This window comes from Rhinopithecus roxellana, chromosome 13 (genome assembly GCF_007565055.1).
Source record: "Rhinopithecus roxellana isolate Shanxi Qingling chromosome 13, ASM756505v1, whole genome shotgun sequence".
NCBI classification, from domain to species: Eukaryota; Metazoa; Chordata; class Mammalia; order Primates; family Cercopithecidae; genus Rhinopithecus; species Rhinopithecus roxellana.
This window is the reverse complement of record NC_044561.1, coordinates 111,437,716-111,462,966: the sequence shown is the minus strand read 5'-3', so window position 1 is coordinate 111,462,966 and position 25,251 is coordinate 111,437,716. Positions and strand designations below refer to the sequence as shown.

The 25,251-nt window shown below is 41.2% G+C and overlaps 1 protein-coding gene across 3 annotated transcripts in view; it reads right to left on the bottom strand.

Moving 5' to 3' along the window:
- DHX35 (DEAH-box helicase 35) overlaps positions 1-25,251 on the bottom strand; it is a 79,886-nt gene that overhangs the window by 5,143 nt on the left and 49,492 nt on the right. For all 3 annotated transcript variants that reach the window (XR_747036.2, XR_004052795.1, XM_010355357.2), the window contains exons 13-21: positions 24,068-24,192; positions 19,495-19,549; positions 15,611-15,706; positions 12,598-12,692; positions 10,761-10,838; positions 9,198-9,327; positions 6,094-6,175; positions 3,835-3,906; positions 262-373 (exon numbers count right to left, since the gene is read on the bottom strand). Coding sequence is in view for 1 of the 3 variants with exons in the window: in XM_010355357.2 (XP_010353659.1) it covers positions 262-373; positions 3,835-3,906; positions 6,094-6,175; positions 9,198-9,327; positions 10,761-10,838; positions 12,598-12,692; positions 15,611-15,706; positions 19,495-19,549; positions 24,068-24,192 (845 nt within the window). In the remaining 2 variants the exon portion in view is untranslated. The remainder of the gene's footprint in view (positions 1-261; positions 374-3,834; positions 3,907-6,093; positions 6,176-9,197; positions 9,328-10,760; positions 10,839-12,597; positions 12,693-15,610; positions 15,707-19,494; positions 19,550-24,067; positions 24,193-25,251) is intronic.

Here is a 25,251-nt window from a genome sequence, read left to right as displayed (position 1 = left end):
AAGAACAAAAGGAGAAAAAGCGATACCTTTTTTTTTTTTTTCTTATGAGGTTAGGGGGATTTATTTTTAATTGCACTTCACTATGAATTAAACGCTAGAGTGCTTTCTCAGAATGTTTTGGGGATATGGTAATAGCCTTTCTACCCTATGCACCACTGGGAGGAACACACATAGGGCATTAAATTGGAGAAAAAGAGTACATTGAAAAACATGGAGAGGCTGCTAACAGGTGGCTGGGGCACAGGCTCCGTTCATTCCTACCGTTCCTTGTTGATAAAAGTGTGGAGCCAGTTCCAACAGCCAGGCCGATTCAATGGCAGTCACATCTCTCATGTAATACTTGGACGTCTGTATAACTTCGTTATAGATAACCCTGAAATGAGAAAGACACATGAGCTAATTTCACCCTCTTGTGATGACAGTCAGGATCCACAGTTAGACATGCTGTTTCCTTTAACAGGTTCTACTCCATGTGCCAGACACTGTGCTAAACACATGCATTTATGTCACTCACCAAAGCCTCAAGACCTAAGTGCTGGGTAATGGTGTGTCCATTTTTCAGATGAGACTCTAAATCCTAAATGACTTCTAGGACATCTCAGTTATCCGCGAAGGACCTTTCTGGATCCTGCATCTGCATTTACAGAACTCTGAACTGAGCCTAATGACTTTATTAGAAAATGCAGAAATAGAGGCAAAGGCTTGCCTGATTCTGAAAGAGGCTGGGAACTGACTGTAAAGAGACACAAAGAATTTCTAAAATGATAAAAACATCGTATAACTTATGTGGGTCCAGGTTACATGTATACACATTTGTCAAAACTCATCTTGCATTGTAAATAAATTATACCTTTATTTAAGGAAAAAAATGTTTCTGAGGCTCAGGTAATAGACAACCAAAGAGCCAAGAGCATAATATCCAGTCCCCAGATTTTAGGTGTGCATATGAGTAGATACTAGTTTCCGAAACATCCCAAGTGCTGATTCAGGGCTTCCTGCGTAACTATAAACACACCAGCCACACTGCGGTTCCCTACTCCTCAAAAACCAGTAAATGAATCTCAGCTGACGAAAGGAAAAAGGAGGACCCCCTACAAAGAGGCCGTGATGGGGGAGCCCTTTCTTTGCCACCTGAACGGAATGGCGCTGCTTCAGGCTGGCTCTATTTCCCCAACCTTTCTTTGCCCTTCAGAGCTCCTTAGGAATGAAGCAAGAAAAAGAAAAGCCTTTCTCTTTTAAGCAACTCCCAGATTTAACCACCCAAAAGTCAGCAAAAAAAGGATCTAAAACTGAGGTTTTGCATCTCTCTTGATTTAAAAAAGTAATTTTTTTTTAAAGGCTGGGTCTCACTCTGTCACCCAGGCTGGAGTGTAGTGGTACAATCATGGCTCACTGAAGCCTCAACCTCCTGGGCTCAAGTGATCCTCCTGTCTCAGTCTCCTGAGCAGCTAGTACTGCAGCCATGTGCCACCATGCCTGGCTAATTTTTTTTTTTTTTTTTGAGAGTTGAGGTCTGGCTATGGTGCCCAGGCTGGTACTGAACTCCCGACCTCAAGTAATCCTCTGGCCTCAGCCTCCCAAAGTGCTGAAATTACAGGTGTGGGCACTCTTCAAATTCTCCTGCACACGTGAGTGTGCATATCCTGGCCACATTAGTGTAGTCACTGGGTAACATTTCTAAACCCAGAACTGACCAAGGTGCTCTCAACCTAAGAAACTTCTAGGTCTGCACTGGCTACAGGATAAATCTGATTCCTTGGTCTAGGGAAACAGAACTCAAACTTTACTGCCCAACAGAAACATCTGGAGGGCTTGTTAAAATGGAGTCCTGGGCCCTAGTCCAGTTTCTGACTGAATGGAACTTGGCATGGCCTGAGAAGCTGCATTTCATACAAGTTTCCAGGTGATACTGATGCTGGGCTGGAGACCATACTTTGAAAGCTGCAGTTCTAGGGTACAAAGTGTTTGACCACAGACGTTCTTGCCTTCAAATCTACCGCTATCTTCTCTCTCCCTCTCTTCACACACGCCCCACCCTTTTTCCCAGGGCCTCTCCATCTTCCAACTGGAGAAGGACAAATTGTTGTTGTCTTTAAAATTTCCAACCTGGGCAGGGTACAGTGGCTCATGCCTGTGATCCCAGCACTCTGGGAGGCCAAGGCAGGCGGATCACCTGAGGTCAGGAGTTTGAGACCAGCCTGGTCAACATGGCAAAACCCTGTCTCTACTAAAAATACAAAAATTAGTTGGGCGTGGTGGCACACACCTGTAATCCCAGCTGCTCAGGAGGCTGAGGCAGGAGAATCACTTGAGCCCCGGAAGTGGAGGTTGAAGTGAGCCAAGATTACACCACTGTACTCCAGCCTGGGCAACAGAGTGCGACTGTCTCAAAAAAGCAAAATCTAATCCATGGTTGATCAGTACTTTTAATCAATATTTTTTATTGGTAAAATACAATATAAATGAATTCTAGAAAAATGAAATTGTAAACAAGAAAAATGTTAAGTCCCCAATTTTTATTGTTAAATTGGACAAACCTAAACTATTAGAATGCCATAAAGATGTCTAAAGACAAACCTAAACTTAACCATTGAAATGCTATAAAGATGACTCTAGACTTCTGTGCTTACCTCTTTCTTCCCAGGCAGTGTTACAGAGCAGCACCATTTCACAGGCCACCCATACTAATGATTCCCCATTTTCCAAACGCAAGAGGCTCCTTTATGTTCCATGGCTCTGCCCCTGCTACTTCTCTACATGGAATGCCCTCTGGGTCCTTTCTGCCTGAACACTCTTGTTTCCAGGTTCAGATGAATGTTATCTCCTCCATGAAGCCTTTCCTGATTCTCACTGGCACATGATGTGCCAAGCCCAGCACTTCATCCACGCCACTAGTAAAGCCCTTCCCCCAAGGTAGCTGACTCTGTGTCTGTCTCTACGTCAAAACTGTGGGCTGGGGCCGGGTGCGGTCGCTCACACCTGTAATCCCAGCACTTGGGGAGGCCGAGGTGGGTGGATCACCTGAGGTCAGGAGTTGGAGACCAGCCTGGCCAACACAGTGAAACCCCATCTCTACTAAAAATACAAAAATTAGCCAGGTGTGATTGCACATATCTATAGTCTCAGTTACTCAGGTGGCTGAGGCAGGAGAATCACTTGAACCTGGGAGGCAGAGGTTGCAGTGAGCCAAGACAGCACCACTGCACTCCAGTCTGAGCAACAGAATGAAACTCTGTCTCAAAAAACAAAAACAAACAAAAAAAAAACCGTGAACTGGGATCCCAATTCATCTCTGCATAGCTGTGCCTCGTGCAGGGCTAAGCATCTAGTCAGTGGGTGAAAATGAACGTTTGCTTAGTGGATGAGTGAGTAGACAAATATCACTGTTTGCTTAAGGAGATCTTTGCTAGAGCAGAAATCCTTTTTTTTTTTTTTTTTTTTTTTTTTTTGACATGGAGTCTTGCTCTGTCACCCAGGCTAGAGTGCAGTGGTGTGATCTTGGCTTACTGCAACCTCTGCCTCCCAGGTTCAAGCGATTCTCCTGCCTCAGCCTCCCGAGCAGCTGGGATTACAGGCGTGCCCATCACGACCGGCTAATTTTTGTATTTGTAGTAGAGATGACGTTTCACTATGTTGGCCAGGCTGGTCTTAAACTCCTGACCTCAGGTGATCTGCCCGCATTGGCCTCCCAAAGTGCTGGGATTACAGGCATGAGCCACCACGACTGGCCCAGAGGGAAATTCTAGAGGCAATGTCAAGAAACATGTACAGGAGAAAACCAAGAACATGGCCCTGCTCAAAGCAGGCACAGGCTAAGCAGCAGGACATGCTTACCAGCGAGGCGGTTTCTCTGCATAGAGGACTGACGCAGGGTGTATGTGCAGCTCATGGTCATCACGGATGGTCCTTGGAACACAGAAGAATTTTGTCTGAAGCACATTTTAAATACTTATAGCAAGACTTTCCCACAGATATTTTTAATATTACCAAAAAAAGCATGCAGACTGAACTTGTCACAAGCAAAACAATTATCTCCATCTTCTCTTATAACCTTTCTCGATCCCTCCCCGGCTGCAACCCCAGAAGTCAACAATAAACCATGTGGAAAAGAGAAGAGGAGAAAAGCAACATCTGGACACTTAGAGAAAACATTTAGGAATAAAATGCTCTGCCTATGTTTATGTGTATCTTCTGCAGGTGCTCTTTCAAAACAATTTCCTTTGGAATGGAAATAATACATGTGATTTCTTCTATAATCTAAAAAGCAAAGTTAAATACTAAAGATAATGACTATAGGGGGACGTAATGATAATGAAAAAAGAAAGCTCACAGCCGGGCGCGGTGGCTCATTACTGTAATCCCAGCACTTTGGGAGGCCAAGGTGGGCAGATCACCTGAGGTCGGGAGTTCAAGACCAGCCTGGCCAACATGGAGAAACCCTGTCTCTACTAAAAATACAAAATTAGCTGGGTGTGGTGGCATATGCCTGTAATACCAGCTACTCGGGAGGCTGAGGCAGGAGAATCACTTGAAGCTGGGAGGCAAAGGCTGCAATGAGCTGAGATCACCCCATTGCACTCTAGCCTGGGCAATAAGAGCAAAACTCCATCTCAAAAAAAAAAAAGAAAGCTCAATACTGGACTATTAATTTCTCTGAAATAGTACTTCCAATTCCAACTCAGTAGAATGATCTGTTTCTTGGGGGAAGCGCTTCAAGTGCTGTGAGAGCACCTCGTCGGCGCTGTAATAAAGCCAGTGTCCTGGGGTCCTGGGCTGTCCTACCAGGTGGTGGTGAGCTGATCAACACTAAATGTTGTCTCAAAGGAATGACTAGCCTGGAACCTCTTAGGTAGCCCACATTGTTGCTGAGGACACTGATAAAAGGATTTTCTAAACACTAGTCGAAATTGCTAACTCTCCAGGAGAGTGGGAGCAATCAAGATGACAAGCTGGCAGCACTCCTTGGGAAGATCTTGGGCCACTGCGGGGGTCACCTCCACACGGACGAGCTGCCTCAAATACAGACAACTCAGGGTGGGGAGGTGAGCTCATACAATGGGCAACTGAATCATGATACTGACAGGCTACAACATGCCTGGAGTAACAAAGAGAACAGACTAGAGATCAATGTAAAGTGCTATCCTGCAGTTCAAACAGTCAGCTACTGGGATACTAAACAGAGCAGATCCGGCTGCCAAAATTAAAAAAGGCTCAGTGCAATTCTGGACTCATTAACAGGACAAGAGATTCCAGGACAAGGAATCTCTTGGCTGACCTCAAGATAACAGGGCAGTAATATTTTCTGAGGGAAAAAAAATTAATGACAAAATAACACATAGGAAGAAGAGCTGGGGAGAAATTCTTTGGAGTGTGCTCTTATTAAAGAACAGAAAATGATAATAGCTATACTTTAAACAGGCTACAGTGAGGTTATGAAACTAAAATGAGCCAAAAGACAGACTAAAAGTAACAATTCAAAGCACTGGAATGATTAGTCTGGAGAAAGGAAAGCGAAGCTATGCTGAGTTTTCACTGCATTTGAACATACTAAAGACCATTAGGAAGGCATCAATGATCAGTGGTTTTCTGTGCCTAGAAAACGGAACTGGAACAATCAGGTTATGTAGCAGGAGGCACACCAAGCACATGAGAAACACCTGGCTACCTCCAAAGACACCAGACGTGGCCACACTGTACCAGGGTGGGTGGGGACTTCAGTCCTGCAGATCTCTGAAGACATAATAAACTAGCCAACTGTAAAAGTAACTTATCTGGGAAAGATTACTTTTAATGGTTTCTTCAGGTCATGTTATTCTATCATTAGAATTGAATTATTACCAGCCTCAAGATGTAAAATTGTCATCCTTCTAAAACATACAACATATAGATGAGCTGAACGTGTGAGAATCATTTTTAGAAAGTCAAGATATTTTGCTTAAAGCTATGTTGCTAACCTCAACTCAGTTTTGGAAGGAGATATGGTAGAAATTAAAAATAATTATGTAACTACTATCTCTGCACAGCTTTCTGTGGGGTCTGGGTCATTTGTAAGACTGTTCCTTTAACAAATGACTTCACAAAGTATCGTGTTACCTATAAGCTCCAGTAGAATGAAACCTCGCTGCATTGGCGAAGAAGCCGGAGACAATGCACCTCAGAACCGGATCCGGATCACCTACACAGGCAACCAACAGACAGGCGGGTGAGACCCTTGCCTGCCCTATGCTCCGTGTGCTCTAAGGCACAGGATTCACTCCCAGCACCACCCCAGGCTGCTTCAAGCCACCTCAAAACCCTCTCCCGAACTGGCTCCAGCCCTGCCCTTCTGGCACTAAGGAGGTCCCACTCCCCACAACCACTGCTAAGAACTATGCTGGTCTGCTCCTTGAACCTGGGACCCCTCCAACCTCCCTGAAGCCACACATGGCTGGACCATGGCTGGGCACTAGAATCTAAGAGTGCTGCTCTGCAGGCTGGTCAGTGACCTCAGAACTCCTTTGTAAGAGAGTGTGATATGGCAATGATGCTCTTTCTATAAAACACAAACTGGAAATACTACACAACGTGACTTCTGTGGTTGTGAGCTAGTGTTTGAAAATTGAAGTAATTCTTCAATTTTTTCAAATGTTCTATTTTAACTGTTGTTTCTATTGCTACAGCTAACATCTTCCATGAATAAAGCTTCCCCACTATTAGATGATGTCCATGGGATACATTCCAAATTGTTGTGCAAAAGGCTAATGTTATTTTTATGGTTAATGACATACCATATCTCATCAATTTTAAGACTCCCTCTTTTTCTAACTTTAATTCACTGAAATTAGGATAGCATTTTACAATTATAACTGGCAGCATTTTTTTTCCCTTGGTGATACATAAAATGATGTTTCTTACACATGATGGTATCTTAGATCCAATGGAATATAGCATGTTGGTAAGTAAGTTCCCTAACGGTGGTACTATTTCCAAAGCCATCAACAATATATAAAAATGGCAGTTTCACTGCATTCTTACTAGCAATGTTTTGGCAAAAAGGGTTACCTTCTTTTATGTTACATTTATTTGATTACTATTGGTATATTTCTTCTTTTGTGAATTTTTTGTTCTAATCCTTAGCCCATTTATCAACCCGAAAATTGTTTTTTCCTAAATATATTAAATAATTCTATAATAAAGTTTTTAATTTTTATCTCATGACTGCTGAAAGTATCTTTCACTAATTGCTTTCTATTTTTTAACACTTAGATGTTTTAAATTTGCATGTAATTTATTTAGTCTTCATGATTTTCTGTATTGTTCCTAAGCACTAAGTTGATAATAAATCTCAAATCTACATGTATAACCATGATCTAATCCGATGCCCATAAGAAATTTCCTATTGTCCATAAGAAATTTCCATGTAAAATATGCACTCTAATCAGGGGTGATACCACTTCCAAAGGGGTGAAAACTGGTTCTTGGAGGCAGGGGAAGGGAAGTATCTTAGATACTACAATGGCCTGTGGCCCTCCAAAGCTCAATCTTAACCCTACAAAATCTTATTCCTTAGTATTTAAGTATTTAATTTCTCAGGCTGGGTAGAATTTAAATTTAACTTTTCTCCTGGGCAGGGGTCTGATAATGAAACACAGGTGAAGACCACCAATTGCTAAAGTAAGGCTGTCATCTACCTGCTGGGTGACAGGCATTTGACCAGCTGCTCTCCAATTGGGTGCTCCTTGTAAGCTTCCTGTTTCTATCAATAACTCCAACATGGCTCAGTGGCCCAGGTTTCAACTCTTCCCTCTCTTGTGAGCGTATTCACCCATCAAATATTCTCTGCGCGTCTAATACACTCCTCACTCCAAGCACTTGTCTCCAGTCCTCCGTCCCTAGAGTGCTCTTTGCCACCATTTTCTAATTCAACCAGACCCCACAGCGTGACTGGACTCCCACCACACCTCAAGGAAGCTGCAGGACTTCCCAAGCCAGCCCTCTCTGGATTCCTTCTTCCTGGCATTCCTTCCACATTTTCCAGCACATCTTCTATGATTACTAAAGTATCTACTACTTTAACTTCTAAGAGGACTGATAATCTTAGTACTTTGTCTATTCGTATGAATCTCTCCTTTCATTGCACTGTTCCCTTAGAGTAAAGGCCAAGACTCAGTCATTGTTTAATCACTTACTCTTAGTATAAAGACAAAATAAGACTAAAATGGAACCACCTGGGCTCAAGTTCTGACTCCACCATACCCTCACTGTGTTACTTCAGCAAGTTATATTTTACCTCTTAGCCATGCTTTTCTCACCTATAAGATGGGGAAAAGAGCACACATTTCACAGCGCTGTTGTGAGCGTTAAATTAATAAACACATGGAACACTCAGAGCGCTGCCTGGCCACTTATAAGCACTCAGGAAATGTTACCAAGTACTAATGGTGCTGAGGATGTGGCTGAGTACCTGGCACACAGTAGGCTTTCAAGCTGACTGCTGAGGCAGGTGTGTCACTTCCTTAAAAGCATAGACTTCTGAACCACATACAGGTCTGGCTCTCCTCCTTACCAGCTGCATTGTCCCGAATTTAATCTAACTTCTCCCTAGGATCTTATGACTAATTGTAAAATGAGGATAATATTGCCAACACCTCACAGAGTGGGAGATTGAGCAAGAGAATATTTGGATAATTTCCCTGCCACAGTGTAACCTACCATGTCCCTGATTAACAGTAGTCACTGTCACTGCTAGAGGCCACAGACTATATCTTACATAGTACTTTTCTGTCTTACCCTTAGTGACTGCATAGGCTAAACACCTAGCACTTGCTCTAATAACACTTGTCATTGAAAATAAAATTTAATTTTTATGTAATAGCTACTAATATCATCAACCAAAAAGTAATTTTTCTTGCAAAGGCTACATGGGAAAATCAATGACAGGATGTGCTGATGTGACTGTTAATGATTCTTAAGTATTGTCATGGGCTATGAAATTCCCTTAGTAAGAATGCCCATCAGAAAGAAAAATGGACCTCCTTGGAAAAAATATGTAACTTGACCTTTAGATTTTCATAGATGCAGGCAACTCAAAATATAAAACCCAGTGTTGTTACAGAGTACGCCACGCTGCCTCGCACCAGCCCAGCATGAAAACTTTAGGAAGACAACTCAACAGAATGAAGCAAGGGAAGTCACCAGCTGGGGCAGTTTCTTCTCACCTTCACTAGACTTCTTGGGCACTTGAAACTTGACAAGAAGCTTTTTCAATTGTTCTCTTACAGTCGCAGCTCTGACAAGACCCTTGTAATTCAGGAAATGTTCCTGACACCATTGAGAGTTCTTATTGTGCTACAGAACAACCCAGAAAGAGGGAGTTAGAAAACAGACGTGTTCTCGACTAAGTCTATGTTGTAAAGATCATTCTTCTCTCTTCCCCCATGTGCTGTTCAATGGCATGAGATCTAAAGATTGGAACTGGCCCTTTTTTGCCCCATCTCTCAAAACAGATGTTAACAACCTTGCACACATCTGACTGCTCTGCAACCTCACTCTTTGCAGTAAAGGGCAAATGAGAACTTAATGACACGTAGAGATGGTTTCGATCTTAAATACCTTCATTAGATGTAAACTATCAGAAAGAACCACTTCTCCATGTGGTTCTTTGTAAATCAATTTTTCTTCTTTGGCATGCTTGAATTTATCACTTTATTACACTAGAAGCCAACAATATGACACTTGCCAATGTAGAAATAATTTACAAATTACTATTATTTGTCCCCAAAGCATGATTTTTCTATCAATAGTATTCAATTTTTTCTGTATTCATAAGTATGATCATTATGTCTTAGAGTAAATTATTGCTGTGGAAATGTACCTCTGAAATTATATTGTAAGTTAAAGTGCTTTTAAAAAGAAAATGTAATTAAAGATATTCCAAGAAGGCAACCATAGAATAATACAATGTAGACCTATACCCACTTTCTACTGGTAGAGAAAGCTTCAGATTGCAGATGATACATTGTGCCTGCACAAATGAATTTTAACTGATTTAAGCCATAAGTCTCAATAAGAAGTGAATTTCTTTTTTCTGAAAATGTTTCACCAACTGAATCATCTTCTAAAATCACTGGTAAACAAAAATTTAGTATTTCTTCATTCTAAAAGATTATTTAAGAAATGAATATTAAAAATCTGAAATACTATACCCTTTCTTTTATGTAAGGTTTCTTTTTTTATCATTTTCATCACCTTTATTAATAATTTTTTATGAGAACTTTAAGCTGTATTATTTGCTTAGTTTTAAAGAATAGTAACAATAAAAAATTAACATCACTTATAGCTAAATACGGGTGGGATATGTGAATATGCACAGATCTCAACTAAATGTCTTCTCATGGCATCTGGCATAGCTTTGAAGAGTCAACCCAGGACTACAAGTTGCTCTCAGAAAATGTAACAGAACTTCCTATTCAAATGTTGCCTTTCTGTCTACTACACGGTGGATATGAGATGACGTGAGGCTGGGCCACTGGCCTGCCACTAGTGTACCGTATCTCCAAGCAAGGAAAGCAGTGAATGATTCCCATGTTCTTCTCAGCAATACAGCACCACACACTCAGGCAGAAAGCCCAACCCACCAGTTAGTACTGGCAATAAATCTAAAAGGAAAATCAAGGGCTCTCTTGGCCATTCCTTTACGAACTGAACTTCTGGGATCCTCCTTCCTAGATCACCTCCAGAGGGTGGTGTGTTGAGGTGGCACTTTGAGCAGTTGTGCTTACTTTGATAAATGCTTCATATACATTGAGCATAGTAAGGTGGTCGCCCTCCTCCACAGCAAATTTACGGTGCACTCGAATCTGGAAAGAATAAAACAACATTCAGAATTTGACTCTTGGCTGGGTGTGGTGGCTCATGCCTGTAATCCCAGCATTTGGGGAGGCTAAGGTGGGAAGATTGCTTGAGCCCAGGAGTTTGAGACCAGCCTGGGCAACATAGGTAAACCCCATGACTACAGAAACTAAAAAAAAAAAACAAAATTAGCAGGGCATGGTGGTGTGTGCCTCCAAGTCCCAGCTACTAGGCTAAGGTGGGAGGATCGCTTGAGCCCAGGAGCCATGTTTGCACCAGTGCACTCCACCCAAAGGAAACAGAGCAAGACCCTGTCTCAAAAGAGAAAGAAAGAAATTGACTCCTGTGAGCCTTTTGCACTGGGAAATAATATTGCATGGTGAAGAGCGTGTGGGTTATGGATTCAGAAAGAACTGGTTTGCAGCATTCTAGCTCTGCCATATCCTGAAAGAACTCAGCTTGGTTACTTAACCTTTCTCAGCCTTGACTTCCTTATCTGTAAAATCAGGAAACTAAACCTATCAAGATTGCTGTGGATTAAGATAATTTACTATAAAGTATCTGGCAAAGAAATTTGATAAAATGTTAGTGTTCTTGTCCCTCTCCTCCTCCAGGTTAATTAAAACAAAACTAAACAAAAACAGACATAAGCATCTGGGCACAGAGGCAGAAAAACCTTGTAATCTATAGTTACACAACTGACAAGGAGGATCCCAACAATCCCTAAGAAAGTCTCTCTCCTCCTCATTACACATACAAATTCAGTCCCTCCATGCATAAGGCTCCTGATTCTCTGACTTTCAAACAGGAGCTGACTTTGAACTCATCTTTGACCTAACTCTATCAGTACACCTTATGTCTGAGTATCTAACTCTTCAGTATCAAAACTTCTCCTTCCATCTTTCCAGTGTTCACTCAATTAGTCATTGCTGATGCCTGCGCCTTAGGTGGGGATTGGATCTCTCTAGCTTATAATGGTCCACCTGCAATATCACCATGATGCCGTATGGTGCCCAGAATCAGCCTGCTATACCCTGGCACCTGACTTCTTATGTCACTAATGTGCCCACCAAGGTTTCTAGCAGAGCAGTCTGAATGACAATTTCCCTGACAGAAACTAGAAGTTGGTATTTCCATGGTTAAGGTGTGGGGCTCTAGACTGTGAATCCAGAGCCAACAATTCTGGCTGTGCAACTGTAAATGAGTTATCTAACCTCTCTGTGCCTCCATCTTTAAAACATGATAATAGGCCAGGCACAGTGGCTCATGCCTGTAATACCAACACTTTGAGAGGTCAAGGCGGGCAGATCACCTGTGGTCAGGAGTTTGAGACCAGCCTGGCCAATATGGTGAAACCCCGTCTCTACTAAAAATACAAAAATTAGCCAGGCGTGGTGGAGCACACCTGTAATCCCAGCTACATGGGAGGCAGGAGAATTGCTTGAACCCGGGAGGCAGAGTGCAGTTGCAGTGAGCTGAGATCATGCCACTACACTCCAGCCTGAACGACAGAGTGAGACTCCCTCTCAATAAATAAATAAATAAAATATGATAATAATACCTACTTCCCAGGTTTACAATGAAGATAAAGTGGAATGACGCCTGCAAAACGCCTGACACAACATCAAGCACACAATAAACACTCAAAACATGAGCGGATCACATTTGTACACCTCTGTCTTCAGCAGTTCCTGGGTACAGTTTTGACAAGGAAAGCTCAAAGCGAAAGAGACTGGTACAGACAGCCTGGGGACAGAGCTGACTTACTGCCTGAGACTTCTGGTTTGGGGGGACCACAAAGATATTCTGGATCTGCATCATGGCAGCAATGCTTAGAATCTCCTGAGAACAGCCGAAGTTTCCTGTAAAACAAAAAGCATGTTTGGTTTCAACCATATAATATGTCAACAAGAAGTGAAAGACATTTTATGATACTTTCCTTGCACCACACTGAAGACTAAGAACATATTTTTTTCTATAGCTTAATTTTTTAAAGTTTATAGTATATAAGCCTGTGCAACATGGCAAAACCCCATCTCCACAAAAAATTAAATAATTAGCCAGGCATGGTGGTATGTGCCTATGGCGCAGCTACTCAGGAGGATTGCTTAAAGCCGGGAGGTCAAGGCTGCAGTGAGTCAAGTTCACGCCACTGCACTCCAGCCAGAGTGACAGAGCGAGACCCTCTCTCAGAAAAATAAAAATAAAAAAATAAAGTTTATAGTATATAAATATTTCACTCAGCCAAATGTGAAGTCCCATATGTAGCCCAGATGAACAGTAGCCTTGAAGGACTCCAAAAAAGAAGGTGTTACTGCCCTCTGCAGCTGAAATATGAGGGACTCTGACTGTAAGCCAAGGTCAAGACTGGCCCCATCACTAAGGGCAGGTCAGCTCCACACCTGCTCCCTACTCTCCTGTGGGAACATCTGGAATCCTGGCAGGAAGTCCGAGAGGGGAAGGGGACAGGGAATGAGAGGCTTGTACCCCTTCTGCTGTTTCTCTGCTCCTGACCACTTCTATGAAGTGGCTTCCTTCTCAAAAGGGTTCATCTCAGCTGGGAAGCCCAAGGCACAACTAGACCAGCAAAGCATGCTGCGGGGCTGCTGGAGCACCTGGGAGCACCTGGAAACAGAGTCGGCAGCAATCACCACTCCAGGGCACAAGACAAAGCACACTGCACTGCCCGTGTCCCATCTCCCCACTGCCTCCCACCTCATGAATGATGCACTTCCCCAGTCCACACTTAGAATCCTGTTTCTCGGCCGGGTGCGGTAGCTCACACATGTAATCCCAGCACTTTGGGAGGCCAAGGCAGGCAGGTCACTTGAGGTCAGGAGTTTAAGACCAGCCTGGCCAACACGGTGAAACTCCATCTCTACTAAAAATACAAAATTAGCTGGGCATTGTGGCACACGCCTGTAATCCCAGCTACTCAGGAGGCTGAGGCACAAGAATCGCTTGAACTGAACCTGGGAGGCAGAGGTTGCAATGAGCTGAGATTGTGCCACTGCCCTCTAGCCTGGACAACAGAGTGAGATACTATCTCAAAAAAAAAAAAAAAAAAAAAAAAAATCCTGTTTCTAAACGAAGCCTGAGGACAAGTAGTTGTTTCAAAACATAATTAGTTAGCTTTCCCCATACTGGGTCTGAATCTTCATAAACTGCCAGTTGATATAAACGTTAGACAAAAGCAAGAAAAAATTAAACTCTTTCCCAGGGGTAAAAAAACAAATTATACTTTCTAGATGATTTTGATTTCTAATTATGAGAAGACTTCCAGATCTTTTATCCTAGAACTCATGTCCTCACAAAAATCTGAAGAAGTCAAAGAAATTGGAACCTTCGTGTACTGCTGGCAGAAATGCAAAATGGTACACCCCTTAACGGAAAATCATATGGCACTACCTCAAAAAACTAAAAATGGACTTATATGCTCTAACAATCGCACTTCTAGGTATATATCCAAAGGAACTGAAACTGATATTTCAAGGAGATAACTGTATTCCCATATTCATTTCAGTATTATTTACAAAAGCCAAAATTTGGAAGCAATCCAAGTGTCCATTCATTGGATGAATGAATAAAGAAAATGTGGTATATATAAATATGTACACACACAATGAAATAACATGCAGCCTTAAAAAAAGAAGAAAACAATGTCATTCACGACAGCATAAATGGAACTGGAGGATATTATGCCAAGTGAAGTAAGGCAGGCGCAGAAAGACAAACACCATATGATCTCACTTATATATGGAATCTAAAAAAGTCAATCTCATAGAAACAGAGAGTAGAAAGGTGATCACCAGAGGCTGGGAGATCCCTTAACTGAAACTAACTAAGTTTCAGTTAGACTGGTGGAATAGGTTTTAGTGATCTATTGCACTGCATGGTGACCACAGTTAATAATAATGTATTGTATATTTCAAAATTGCTAAAAGAATAGAATTTTAACATTCTTAGCACAAATTCTTAGCACAAAAAAATGATAAGTTGGTGAGTTGGTGAATATGTTAATTTGCTTGGTTGAATATACAATGTGTACCTAGATTAAAACATCACACTGTATCTCATAAATATATACAATTATTATTAGTTAATTAAAAATAAATTTTTAAAAATTAAAGAATTATCATGATTTAGTAATTCCACTTCTGGCTATATACCCAAAAAACGTAAAAACAGGGACTCAAAAAGATATTTGTGTATCCATGTTCATAGCAGCATTATTCACAACAGCCAAAAGTTAGAAGCAAAGTATCTGTCAACAGATAAACAAAACATGGTATAGATATGCAATAAAATACTATTCTGCCTTAAAAATGAAGAAAATTTTAACACATACTACGACATGGAAGAACCTGGAAGACATTATGCTAACAGACACCACAGAGCCACAAAGGACAAATACTGTGTGATTGCACTTCTGAGGGTTCTTAGAGTAGTCAAATTCATAGAGACAGAAAGTAGTGGTGGTTGCCAGGGGCTGGGCAGAGGAGAGAATAGGGAATTTGTGTTTACCAAGTATGGAGTTTCAACGGAGAAGATGGAAGAAGTTCTATAAATGGATGATGCTGATGGTTGCACAACAATGTGAACATACTTTGTATCACAGAACTACACATTTAAAATGGTTAAAACAATAAATGTTATGTTACAGATACATATATACTTTTTTACCATATTGTACCCTCTTCCCCAGCGTGCTCAGAATTCAGGCAAACAACACCTCTGACAGTCCAAATAACATCAATTCAAGCTATCAGGCTCTACCCACCTGATTCAAGCAGCATTTTGGCAAACATGGGATTCAAAGGAAACTCTGCAATTCTCATGCCAAGTGGTTCAGTCAGGCGACAGTCTTTGTCCAGACCTGCCGTAAGAACAAAAGAAATCAGAAGGTAGGTACCATTGTGTTGGAAGGCACACAGTTGTTGAGAGAATAAAAGAAAATATATGCTAAAAAGAAGAAAGTATCCAAAAGATGATTCATGCACTACCAAACTCCATGACACTAGAGTGCTATTACATTAAAAGAAGAAAAGATCTCCACTGAACTCTTGAATACCTAGTTTTTAAAAACTGATACTTCTAAAGACTTCTATTCAAGGACTTAATTATAAGGAAATGCCCTGCAGCCTTCTGCTTGTACCCTCTCCCAAAGCCACAACAGCCTCATCTGTTCCCACTACTCCAAAGAGACCACTCTTCCCAACAATCTAACAACTGGGTAGTGTCAAACGCAAGGCATCTTCCTGACAGCCTCGGCAGCACTCAGCTCTGCTGGCTGCTGCTTCTTAGAACTACCCTTCGCCAGCTTCTGGCCCCCCACTCTCCTGGTTCTCTGCCATCCCCCTTGTCCCCTCACTGTCTGGACTTTGTTCCACCTCCAGGACAGGACAGGCCACAGATGTGCCAGGATGGCATTGATGGAATCCCATGTCCTGTGCCCTTCTCATACTACACGAGTGATATGGTTTGGCTGTGTCCCCACCCAAATCTCACCTTGAATTGTAAACATGTCAAGGGCGGGGCCAGGTGGAGATAACTGAAACACAGGGGCAGTCTCCCCGTACTGTTCTCATAATAATGAATAAGTCTCCCAAGATCTGATGGTTTTATAAATTGGAGTTCCCCTGCATAAGTTCTCTTGCCTGTTGCCATGTAAGACATGCCTTTGCTCTTCCAAAATTATGAGGCCTCCCCAGCCATGTGGAACTCAGTCCATTAAACCTCTTTCCTTTATAAATTACCCAGTCTTGGGTGTCTCTTTATTAGCAGCATGAGAACAACAATGAGCAACTACAAGGCCAGCAACCTAGAACTTAAACACTAACCCAGATCCCTCTGGTGCCAATACCAGCCCTGTTCATGTGACTGCCTCCTGAGCACTTTGCTGAACTGGGCTGACTCCTTCAGCTCCCCAACTGCCCTCCTTGCGCTCTAACACTTGCCAACATCCAGGTATTGGATTCCCAAGACCCCCAAGATATAGACTACTGTTTTACTACTTAAATGCTGCAAGACCTCAGAGTAAGGCAGAGTTCAGTAAGACATCTCTTTAAAGGTGATGACTCAGCTTGAAATTAAATGAAGCTGGGGGGGCTCCCTCTACCTTTTCCAGCTTATTCAGGCTATTGAAGAAATAGGAAATATTTTAAATTTCATTGTTTGACTGGAGAAAAATCATCCCAAATAAAAATTCCTATGCTGTCAATATTCTCTCATCCTCACTACAGATCAGCCCAGGAAACATGCTTTCGGTTCCTAGTACATGCTTGAGAAGAGGGGGTGGAAACCTTCTCCAACACACATTCACTCCAGGTTGATCTTATGTAAATCCAGCTGAAGGTCTTTTAAATCACTGGCGCTCTTTTAAATCAGTAATTGGCTATTCACAGAGAAGTAAAATCAACATAATGAATGAAGATGGACCCCTACCTCACTCCACACCAAAAAAGTAACTCAAAATGGATCAGACCTAACGTAAGGGCCGAAACTATAAAACCCAGGAGAAGATCTTAATGACTACAGGTTAGGCAAGTTTCTTAGACATGACACCAAGGGCACACGTAACAAAAGAAAAATACAGATAAACTGAACCACACAAAAACTTAAAATTTTTGTACTGCAAACAATACTAATAAGTAAGTACATGTAAGTAAAAAGCCAAACCACAGAAATGGGAGACATATTTACAAACCACATATCTGATAAGAATATGTGCCCAGAATATATAAAGAACTTCAACTCAATTTAAAAACACAATAGCACAAATAAAAATGGGCAAAGGATTTGAACAGACTTTTCTCCAAAGAAGATTTGCAAATGGGCAGCAAGCACATGAAAAGGTGCTCAACATCATGACTCATCAGGGAAACGCAAATCAAAACCAAGAGATACCACTTCATACCCACTAGGCTGGCTACAACACAAAAGACAATTACAAGCATTGCCAACAATGTGGAAAAACTGGAACTCTCATACATTGCTGGTGGGAATGTTCACAAAAGCATATTTACATGCTAATATTCATAGCAGCATTATTTATATTAGCCAAAAATTGGAAACAACCCAAATATCCATCAACCAATGAATGGATAAAAAATATGTGATATATCCATACAACAGAATATTATTCAGCGAGAAAAAGGGATAAGGTATGAATATATGCTACAACATGAAGGAACCTGGGAAACATCTTACTAAATGAAAGAAGCTGCTGTGGTTTGGATGTAGTTTGTCCCCACCAAAGCTCATGTTGCAATTTGATGCCCAACGTGACAGTGTTGGGAAATGGGGCCTAGTGGGAGGTGTATGGGTCATGAGGGTGATCCCTCATGAACAGGTTAATGCCCTTACCCACGGTGAGTAATGGATTAGTTCCCATGACAGCAGGTTCTTAAAAGAGCCTGGCTTCCTCTGTTTCTCTTTCTGGCTTCCTCTCTTGCCATGTGATCTCTGCACCCGCCCACTCTCCTTTTGCTTTCCGCCTTGAGTGTAAGCAGGCTGAGGCGCTCCTCAAATACAGCTACCTAATCTTAAGAGCTTTCAGCCACCTGAATCGTGAGCCAAATAAACCTCTTTAGAAATTACCCAGCCTCCGGCATTCTGTTATAGCAACAGAAGACAGACTGAGACAGAAGCCAATCACAAAAGTCCACATATTATACAATTCCATTTATATGAAATGTCCAGAAAAGGCACACCTGTAGAGATAAAAAGTCTCTATAGAGATGGAACCAGAAAGTGGTTGCCCTGGGCTAGGGGACTAGGGGGAAAGAGAATGAGAAGTTTGGCACTAATGGGTAAAGATTTCTTTTTTGGGTGATGAATATGTTCTACAATTAGACTGTGGTGATGGTTGCACAACCCTGAAAATACGCTAAAAGCCTCTGAATTTGAACACTGTAAATGAGTGAACTGTATAGTACATAAACTATACTTCAATACAGCTATTTAAAAAAAAGTAATACTCAAAATAAATCTCAAAAAGCAAAATCTCCACTAAAACTTAATTCCAAATTGGAAATTATATTCATTTGTGGTACCAGTCACAGAAGAGACAGTACTCCCCGAAGAGGTGAATTCGGACTATGATTTTCTCTATGTCAAGATAAATGCTATTAAGGTTGGTACAAAAGCAATTATAATAACATCTTTAATCAACAAGTGAATAGAAGTTCCCCCGTAACATCGTATTTCCTTGCGCAAACAATACTAGAAGCTGATAATGTCCCCAATTCTCCACAAGTAACTCCAGGAATGAAATGAAGAGGATTTAGGGAGGGAATATTGAGCCGTGATGAAGGATGTGGTTGTTAGGTGGAGAAAAAAGGTCTGGGGAGGTAAGATCTGACATCCTGGTTGGGAACTGCTGATCTCTAGACATCTCTTAGGAGTGTGGCCCTGGTGATTCTTATTAATAGCTTCTGACGAACTGGCATGTTTTATATACTGGCTGTCATAATCAGCTTTCATCTGTCTAATTATGGGCCCAACTTTCTATTTCAATAAAGTACCATTAAGGGGATTATATATATAGGGAGAACCAACCCCATTTCTGAAGATACTAAGAGCCCTAAAGTGAATACGACCTCACTTTTAATATCACAAAAGAGAACACATAATAAGAGAGAATGATGAGAAAAACTGGCATACCTCCCAGAGCATACAGTAACTCCAAGGCTTGAACCATCGACTGTGCTGGAGGGGGCTGGAAAAAACATTTAAAAATCTTCCTAAATCAATTTATTTGAGCAACAAACATTAAAATGTGGCTGTTTCCTTTTCAAATCCACTCTCCCCTCTACCATGCCCCATTCTTCCCAGCCTCCATGTTTCTGTTCATGCTGCTGGCACTTCTTGAAATGTCCTTCCTGTTCTTCCAGGCACCCCTGTACCGCTTGGTCTTTAAGGCTCAGCTTGATGAAACATTTCCCTTCGAAGCGCTCCCTCATCCTCCCCTCCATCAGATGTGATAGGTCCCTATCTTAAACTACCTCTTCATTTTCCTTAAACCCTCCTGAGCCATTTCTAATTTTTACTTCGCAGACTCAACCTTCTACCACACTGGGGCCCCAGGACACTGCAGCACCCGGGGATGATTTCTCTTTGCATCCCCCAGAGACCCACTCCAGGCCCCATGGCGGGTAAATAACATGTGCTAAATTTGTTTTTTCTTAATCCCTGTCTGGAAACTGCAACATATGTTGAATTTGAATTTCAAAAAATAATAGTTCTAGAGAACCTAAAGTTCATAAGCAAAGCTGATGTAGTGAGCCTCAGTCTGATTTTCCAGATCTTTACCTCCTTTTCTTCTACAAATCTCGACTGAGCACCTAAGTGCCAGGCATCATATTGTTTTCTTTTTAAATTATGTGGTTTCTAATAACCCAGGTAATAAAATTATAGTACGGTTTTAAACTGCATAGCATGTTTTCTAGATGCATTTTTTTCTAAATTCACATAGCATTTTTTTCTAATTGCATTCACATAGCAAATGTATTTTCATCATCACATTGTTTTAGCTCAGTTTTACAGATGAGGAAAGTGAACTGTAATAAGGAAAAGACATCTGAACAAGGTCATATAGGCAGTTGGTGGCAAAGCTGAACTCAGGCCTCATTTTTCCCAGTCTACCTCCCCTACTTTGTTTGCCAAAGACCAAAGTTAAACTATTTTAAACATTGTAGTGACTGAACGAACACACAGGTGAACACACTTACAAGGGCAGGAACTAAACCTATTGGATTCATTACACAGAGAGGATTCAACAAATCAACACTGAGCAAATCATGTAAATGATCCACTAGCCCTTCCTTGGTGCCTACAACATCCTTCTCTACAAAGAGGCAAAACGGGTAACACCTAAATGAAGGAGCTTAAACCCTCTGGGATCTTTTATACTGAGAGTGGATGAGATAACAGGAATAGCAATCTCTGAACTAAGCTTTTAACAATAACAGAAAAAACTAACAAGGTCATCTCTGACTCAATTCCTGGCCTGATTTCTAGTCAATTAACAAAAAAAAATTATCCCCCTCCCCACAAAAATCTTATCCATAGCATTTTCATCTAATCACATTCACTAGTATTTCTCTATGACCTCAACTGATTTGGGATAATACAGAAACACTTTTAACATATCTGGAATTACTGTGTATGTATAGTTTTAGTGTGGTCTTCTCACTACATGTTTTTCTGTTTTCATTGTTTCTTGCACCCATACAAACTTCACAGTAACTACGTGGGATGGCTGCGTAATACTCAATGACGATCATACTCCATAAAAAAGTCAATTTTCTTATTGCTGGGCAATTAAGTTGTTTCCAGTTTTTCACCATTGTAAATAACATTGCTAAATATACAAAATTATATGTACTCTGTAATTTCAACCATAAAAACCACAATTTCAGGGGATAATAACCAGAAGGAAGTATGTGAAGATAAACTTGTATGTATTCTTTTTCATTTTTCAGCTGTTCTAAAGTTTTGCGATGCTTTTCATTATTTATATTTTTAAATTTAATATAAATGCTATAAGTATTATCATATATGTAAGCTTTTTTTTTCTTCTGAATTATTTTTTCAGCAGAAATTTTTATGAGAAGAAATAGCAGGCATTTCTACAGCTCATTAAATGTTGTCAGAAAGTCCTCCATGGGGACAGAAACAGCATAACATGGGAGGAATTTACTTTCCCAAATTGTGGCAGTTTTGGATTTCTTTATTTTTCTTTATACTTGATCATTTAATTAGTGTAAAGTCAACTGCCCACGGTGGCTCACACCTGTAATCCCAGCACTTTGGGAGGCCAAGATGGGCGGATCACCTGAGGTCAGGCATTCAAGACCATCCTGGCCAACGTGGCAAAATCCCGTCTCTACCAAAAATACAAAAAATTAGCCGAGCCTGGTGGCTCTTTCCTGTAGTCCCAGCTACTTGGGAGGCCGAGACACGAGAATCGCTTGAACCCATGAGGCGGAGGTTGCAGTGAACTGAGATCACACAACTGCACTCCAGCCTGGGTGACACAGTGAGACTCTGTTTCAAAAAAAAAAAAAAAAAACAGTGTAAAGTCATCCTTTATAGCTATATCAACATGCAGTCACCTCTCTTCTAGAGAAGCTCAACATGTCCTAATGATAGTTACAATTTGAATTTGTGCTGTTTTTTCCCTTTAGCTTTATTTATTGAATATTTACTGTGAATGATGTACGTATAAAAATTCTTTGTATTTTTTGAGATACTGATCTGTCATTTCTGTCACTGTATGTTTTTCTTTAATTTTACATGTGGGGCTTCTCATAAGCTTTTAAATTGGCACATACTGTTCATCTTTTCTTTCTTTCTTTTTTTTTTTTTTTTTTAAGAAGGAGTCTTGCCCTATTGCCCAGGCTGGAGCGCAGTGGCACAATCTAGGCTCACTGCAACCTCCGCCTCCCAGGTTCAAGCGTTTCTCCTGCCTCAAGCCTCCCAAGTACCTGGGACTACTGGCGCATGCCACCATGCCTGGCTAATTTTTGTATTTTCAGTAAAGACAGGGTATCACCATGTTGGCCAGGCTGGTCTTGAACTCCGGACCTCAAGTGATCCACTTGCCTTGGCCTCCCAAAGTGCTGGGATTACAGGCATAAGCCACCATGCTCAGCCTGTTTATCTTTTCTTTATAATATCTTCTACTCTACACCAATAAACAAAGGGTCCATTTTCCCTATACTTATGGTAAGTACACAATTCTCTTTGGGAGAGTTGATATTTGTAAGTTCTAGTCTTTCATTCACCTATTTTACCATCACATATGACATTAGGGACTTTACGATCCAAGAATCCAGACTTGTCATACCATATACAGTTGGGAAAAAACAAAGTTCCCAAATCACAACAATTCTAGAAGAAAATATGAGTGAATATGTATTAACTGACCCAAACATAAGAAGTACTTCATAAGCACAAGAATAACCAAAGAGGCCGGGGGTGGTGGCTCACGCCTGTAATCCCAGCACTTTGGGAGGCCCAGATGGGTGGATCACCTGACCTCAGGAGTTCAAGACCAGCCTGGGCAACAAGGCAAAACCCTCTCTCTACCAAAAATATAAAAAATTAGCCGGGCGTGGTGGCACACACCTGTAATCCCAGCTACTCAGGAGGCTGAAGCACAAGAATCACTTGAGCATAGGAGGCAGAGGTTGCAGTGAGCCAAGATGGCACCATTGCACTCCAGCCTGGGCTACAGAATGAGACTGTCTCAGAAAAAAAAAAAAAAAAGAAAAAAGAATAGCCAAAGAAATCATAAAGGCAAAAATAGATTACTGTGAATATATTTAGAATGTCCATACATTAAAAAAATAAAATAAAATACAAATAGAAAATATTTGTAAGAAATATTATAGATAAAGATTAATGTCTTTAATATTCAAAGGACTCTTGAAAATCACTAATAGACACAAATTCTAACAGATAAATAGCTTAACAATTCAGAAGAAATACAAACTGACTAGTAAATGTTTTTATAAAAAGCTACCTTATGAGAAATTTAAAAATAATTATAATAAAGGTAATTTCCCCCTCTCTCTCTGGCCAATCAAGTCAGCGAAACTAAAAGAAGATAACATGGCACAATGGAAGTACCACAAGGTGGGCATTCACGCACTGCTAGAGTTGACATTGGTAAAGCAAACTGGCCATGTAACAGGACCCTCAACAGGACTATGGCCCTTTGACCTAGTCATTCCACTCCTAGAAATCATCTCAAGAAGCAATCAGACACAAAGGTCTTCCTGCAGCTCTATCTAAACCCTCCAGGATCCCCTAGTCATGGTACTCCTGCATCTAGGCCTGTACAAAGACTAGCCGTCCTGTAACTCTCCACTCCTCCCAACCTGGTGAGATCCTATTTGGGTTTCAGGTTTCACCTGGGACATGACTGACTAAGGGGGGGGCACTTCCTCTGCCTCTCAGAGCCCTGGGCACACTGCTCTGTAATTACCCACTTACTTGTCTCTATTCCCCAGCAGACAAGAATAGGAACTATATAAGAACAGGAATTGAGGCTACCTTGTCTGGCTGTTTTCCCCTACGTCCTGCACAGGGCCTGGTTGCAAAGCAGACACACAACACATGACCTGAGTAGGGAAAAAAAAGAAAGACAGCATGCCCTACGACAGTGTCCTGACATCCCCCTGTGAGCTCCCTAGCCTCCCTATTGCCCCAGACAGCAGGCAGGACTTACCGACATGAAGTGGAACCTGAGGACATTGTCAATTCCTAGCGCTTTCAGCTGCAGGATGACAGGTGCCAAATTACTACGCTGCATCTCAGGAACCGTAGACTGAGGCAACTTGTCAAAGGCTTCCTCTGAGGATAGGAAATCAGAACTGTTTGGGACCAAATGTCACAATCAAATGCAATCACTATACCAAGGGACAAATTTTATTCTCTATCTTGAACAAGAAGCTCTAGGATTCTAGGAGCAGATGCACATGATACCATGATATAAAGTTATTTTTATACTTAGGAAAGACCATTCTATTTTAAAATGCCTTAGATAAATATATTTGAATACATCTTTATAAAACTTTTTCTTTTTGCTTTAAAATGCTGTTTTTTTAATGTTTTTTGTCAGCAAAACATTAAATCAAACCAGTAAGTATTTGCTGAACCACTCTATCAGTTCCCAGTTGCCACCATCTCTGTTTGGAATAAGTCAAGGAAGCAAGAGCTTCACATACAAGCAAAGAACAACCTCAAGATAAATCACCAAAATATAACAAATGACCAAATCTTATAAAGAGCAAAAATTGTCCAAATCAAAGTTTTGAAATCAACGAGCCAGGTACACAATATCGTTCCCAGAATCCAGTGCTGCCCCAAACCAAGAAATGAATGTTTACATGCCCTGCCAGGAAAAAAAGGTGACCTTACACAGGAAAAATCATCCTCAGACACAGAGATCCCAAGACAGGAAGGGCAGAAAAGGAGGGGGAAGGAGAATAGACTTTGGAAGAAGGCCTTTTTATAAAAGCTAGGCAGGAAGGGTGCGGAAAAAAGAGGAAGAGTTTAAATCATTTTCATATATATTCTGAACGCTTAAGGATTATATAGAGAATGCTCCACCTACCAAAATCTCCCACATCAGTCAACATTTTAACTGATGTACACCCTTCGTAAACAATACAAGGGTGACCCAACTTCCATTTAGATCTTAAAGCTTTAGTTAACTAGAAAAAAAAAAGTGCCTTGAAGAAATACCAGTGTCCCTGAAGAACTTCAAAAAGGTTTTCTTTGAGAAAATAGACAACCAATATTCTGTGGACTAACTGATACAAATTGGGTCTAACCGGAAGGTTCTGGATGACAGCCAACAGCAAGAAGTTCCAAACGAGACACTTCAACAGCATTTGGGGTACAGCTTCT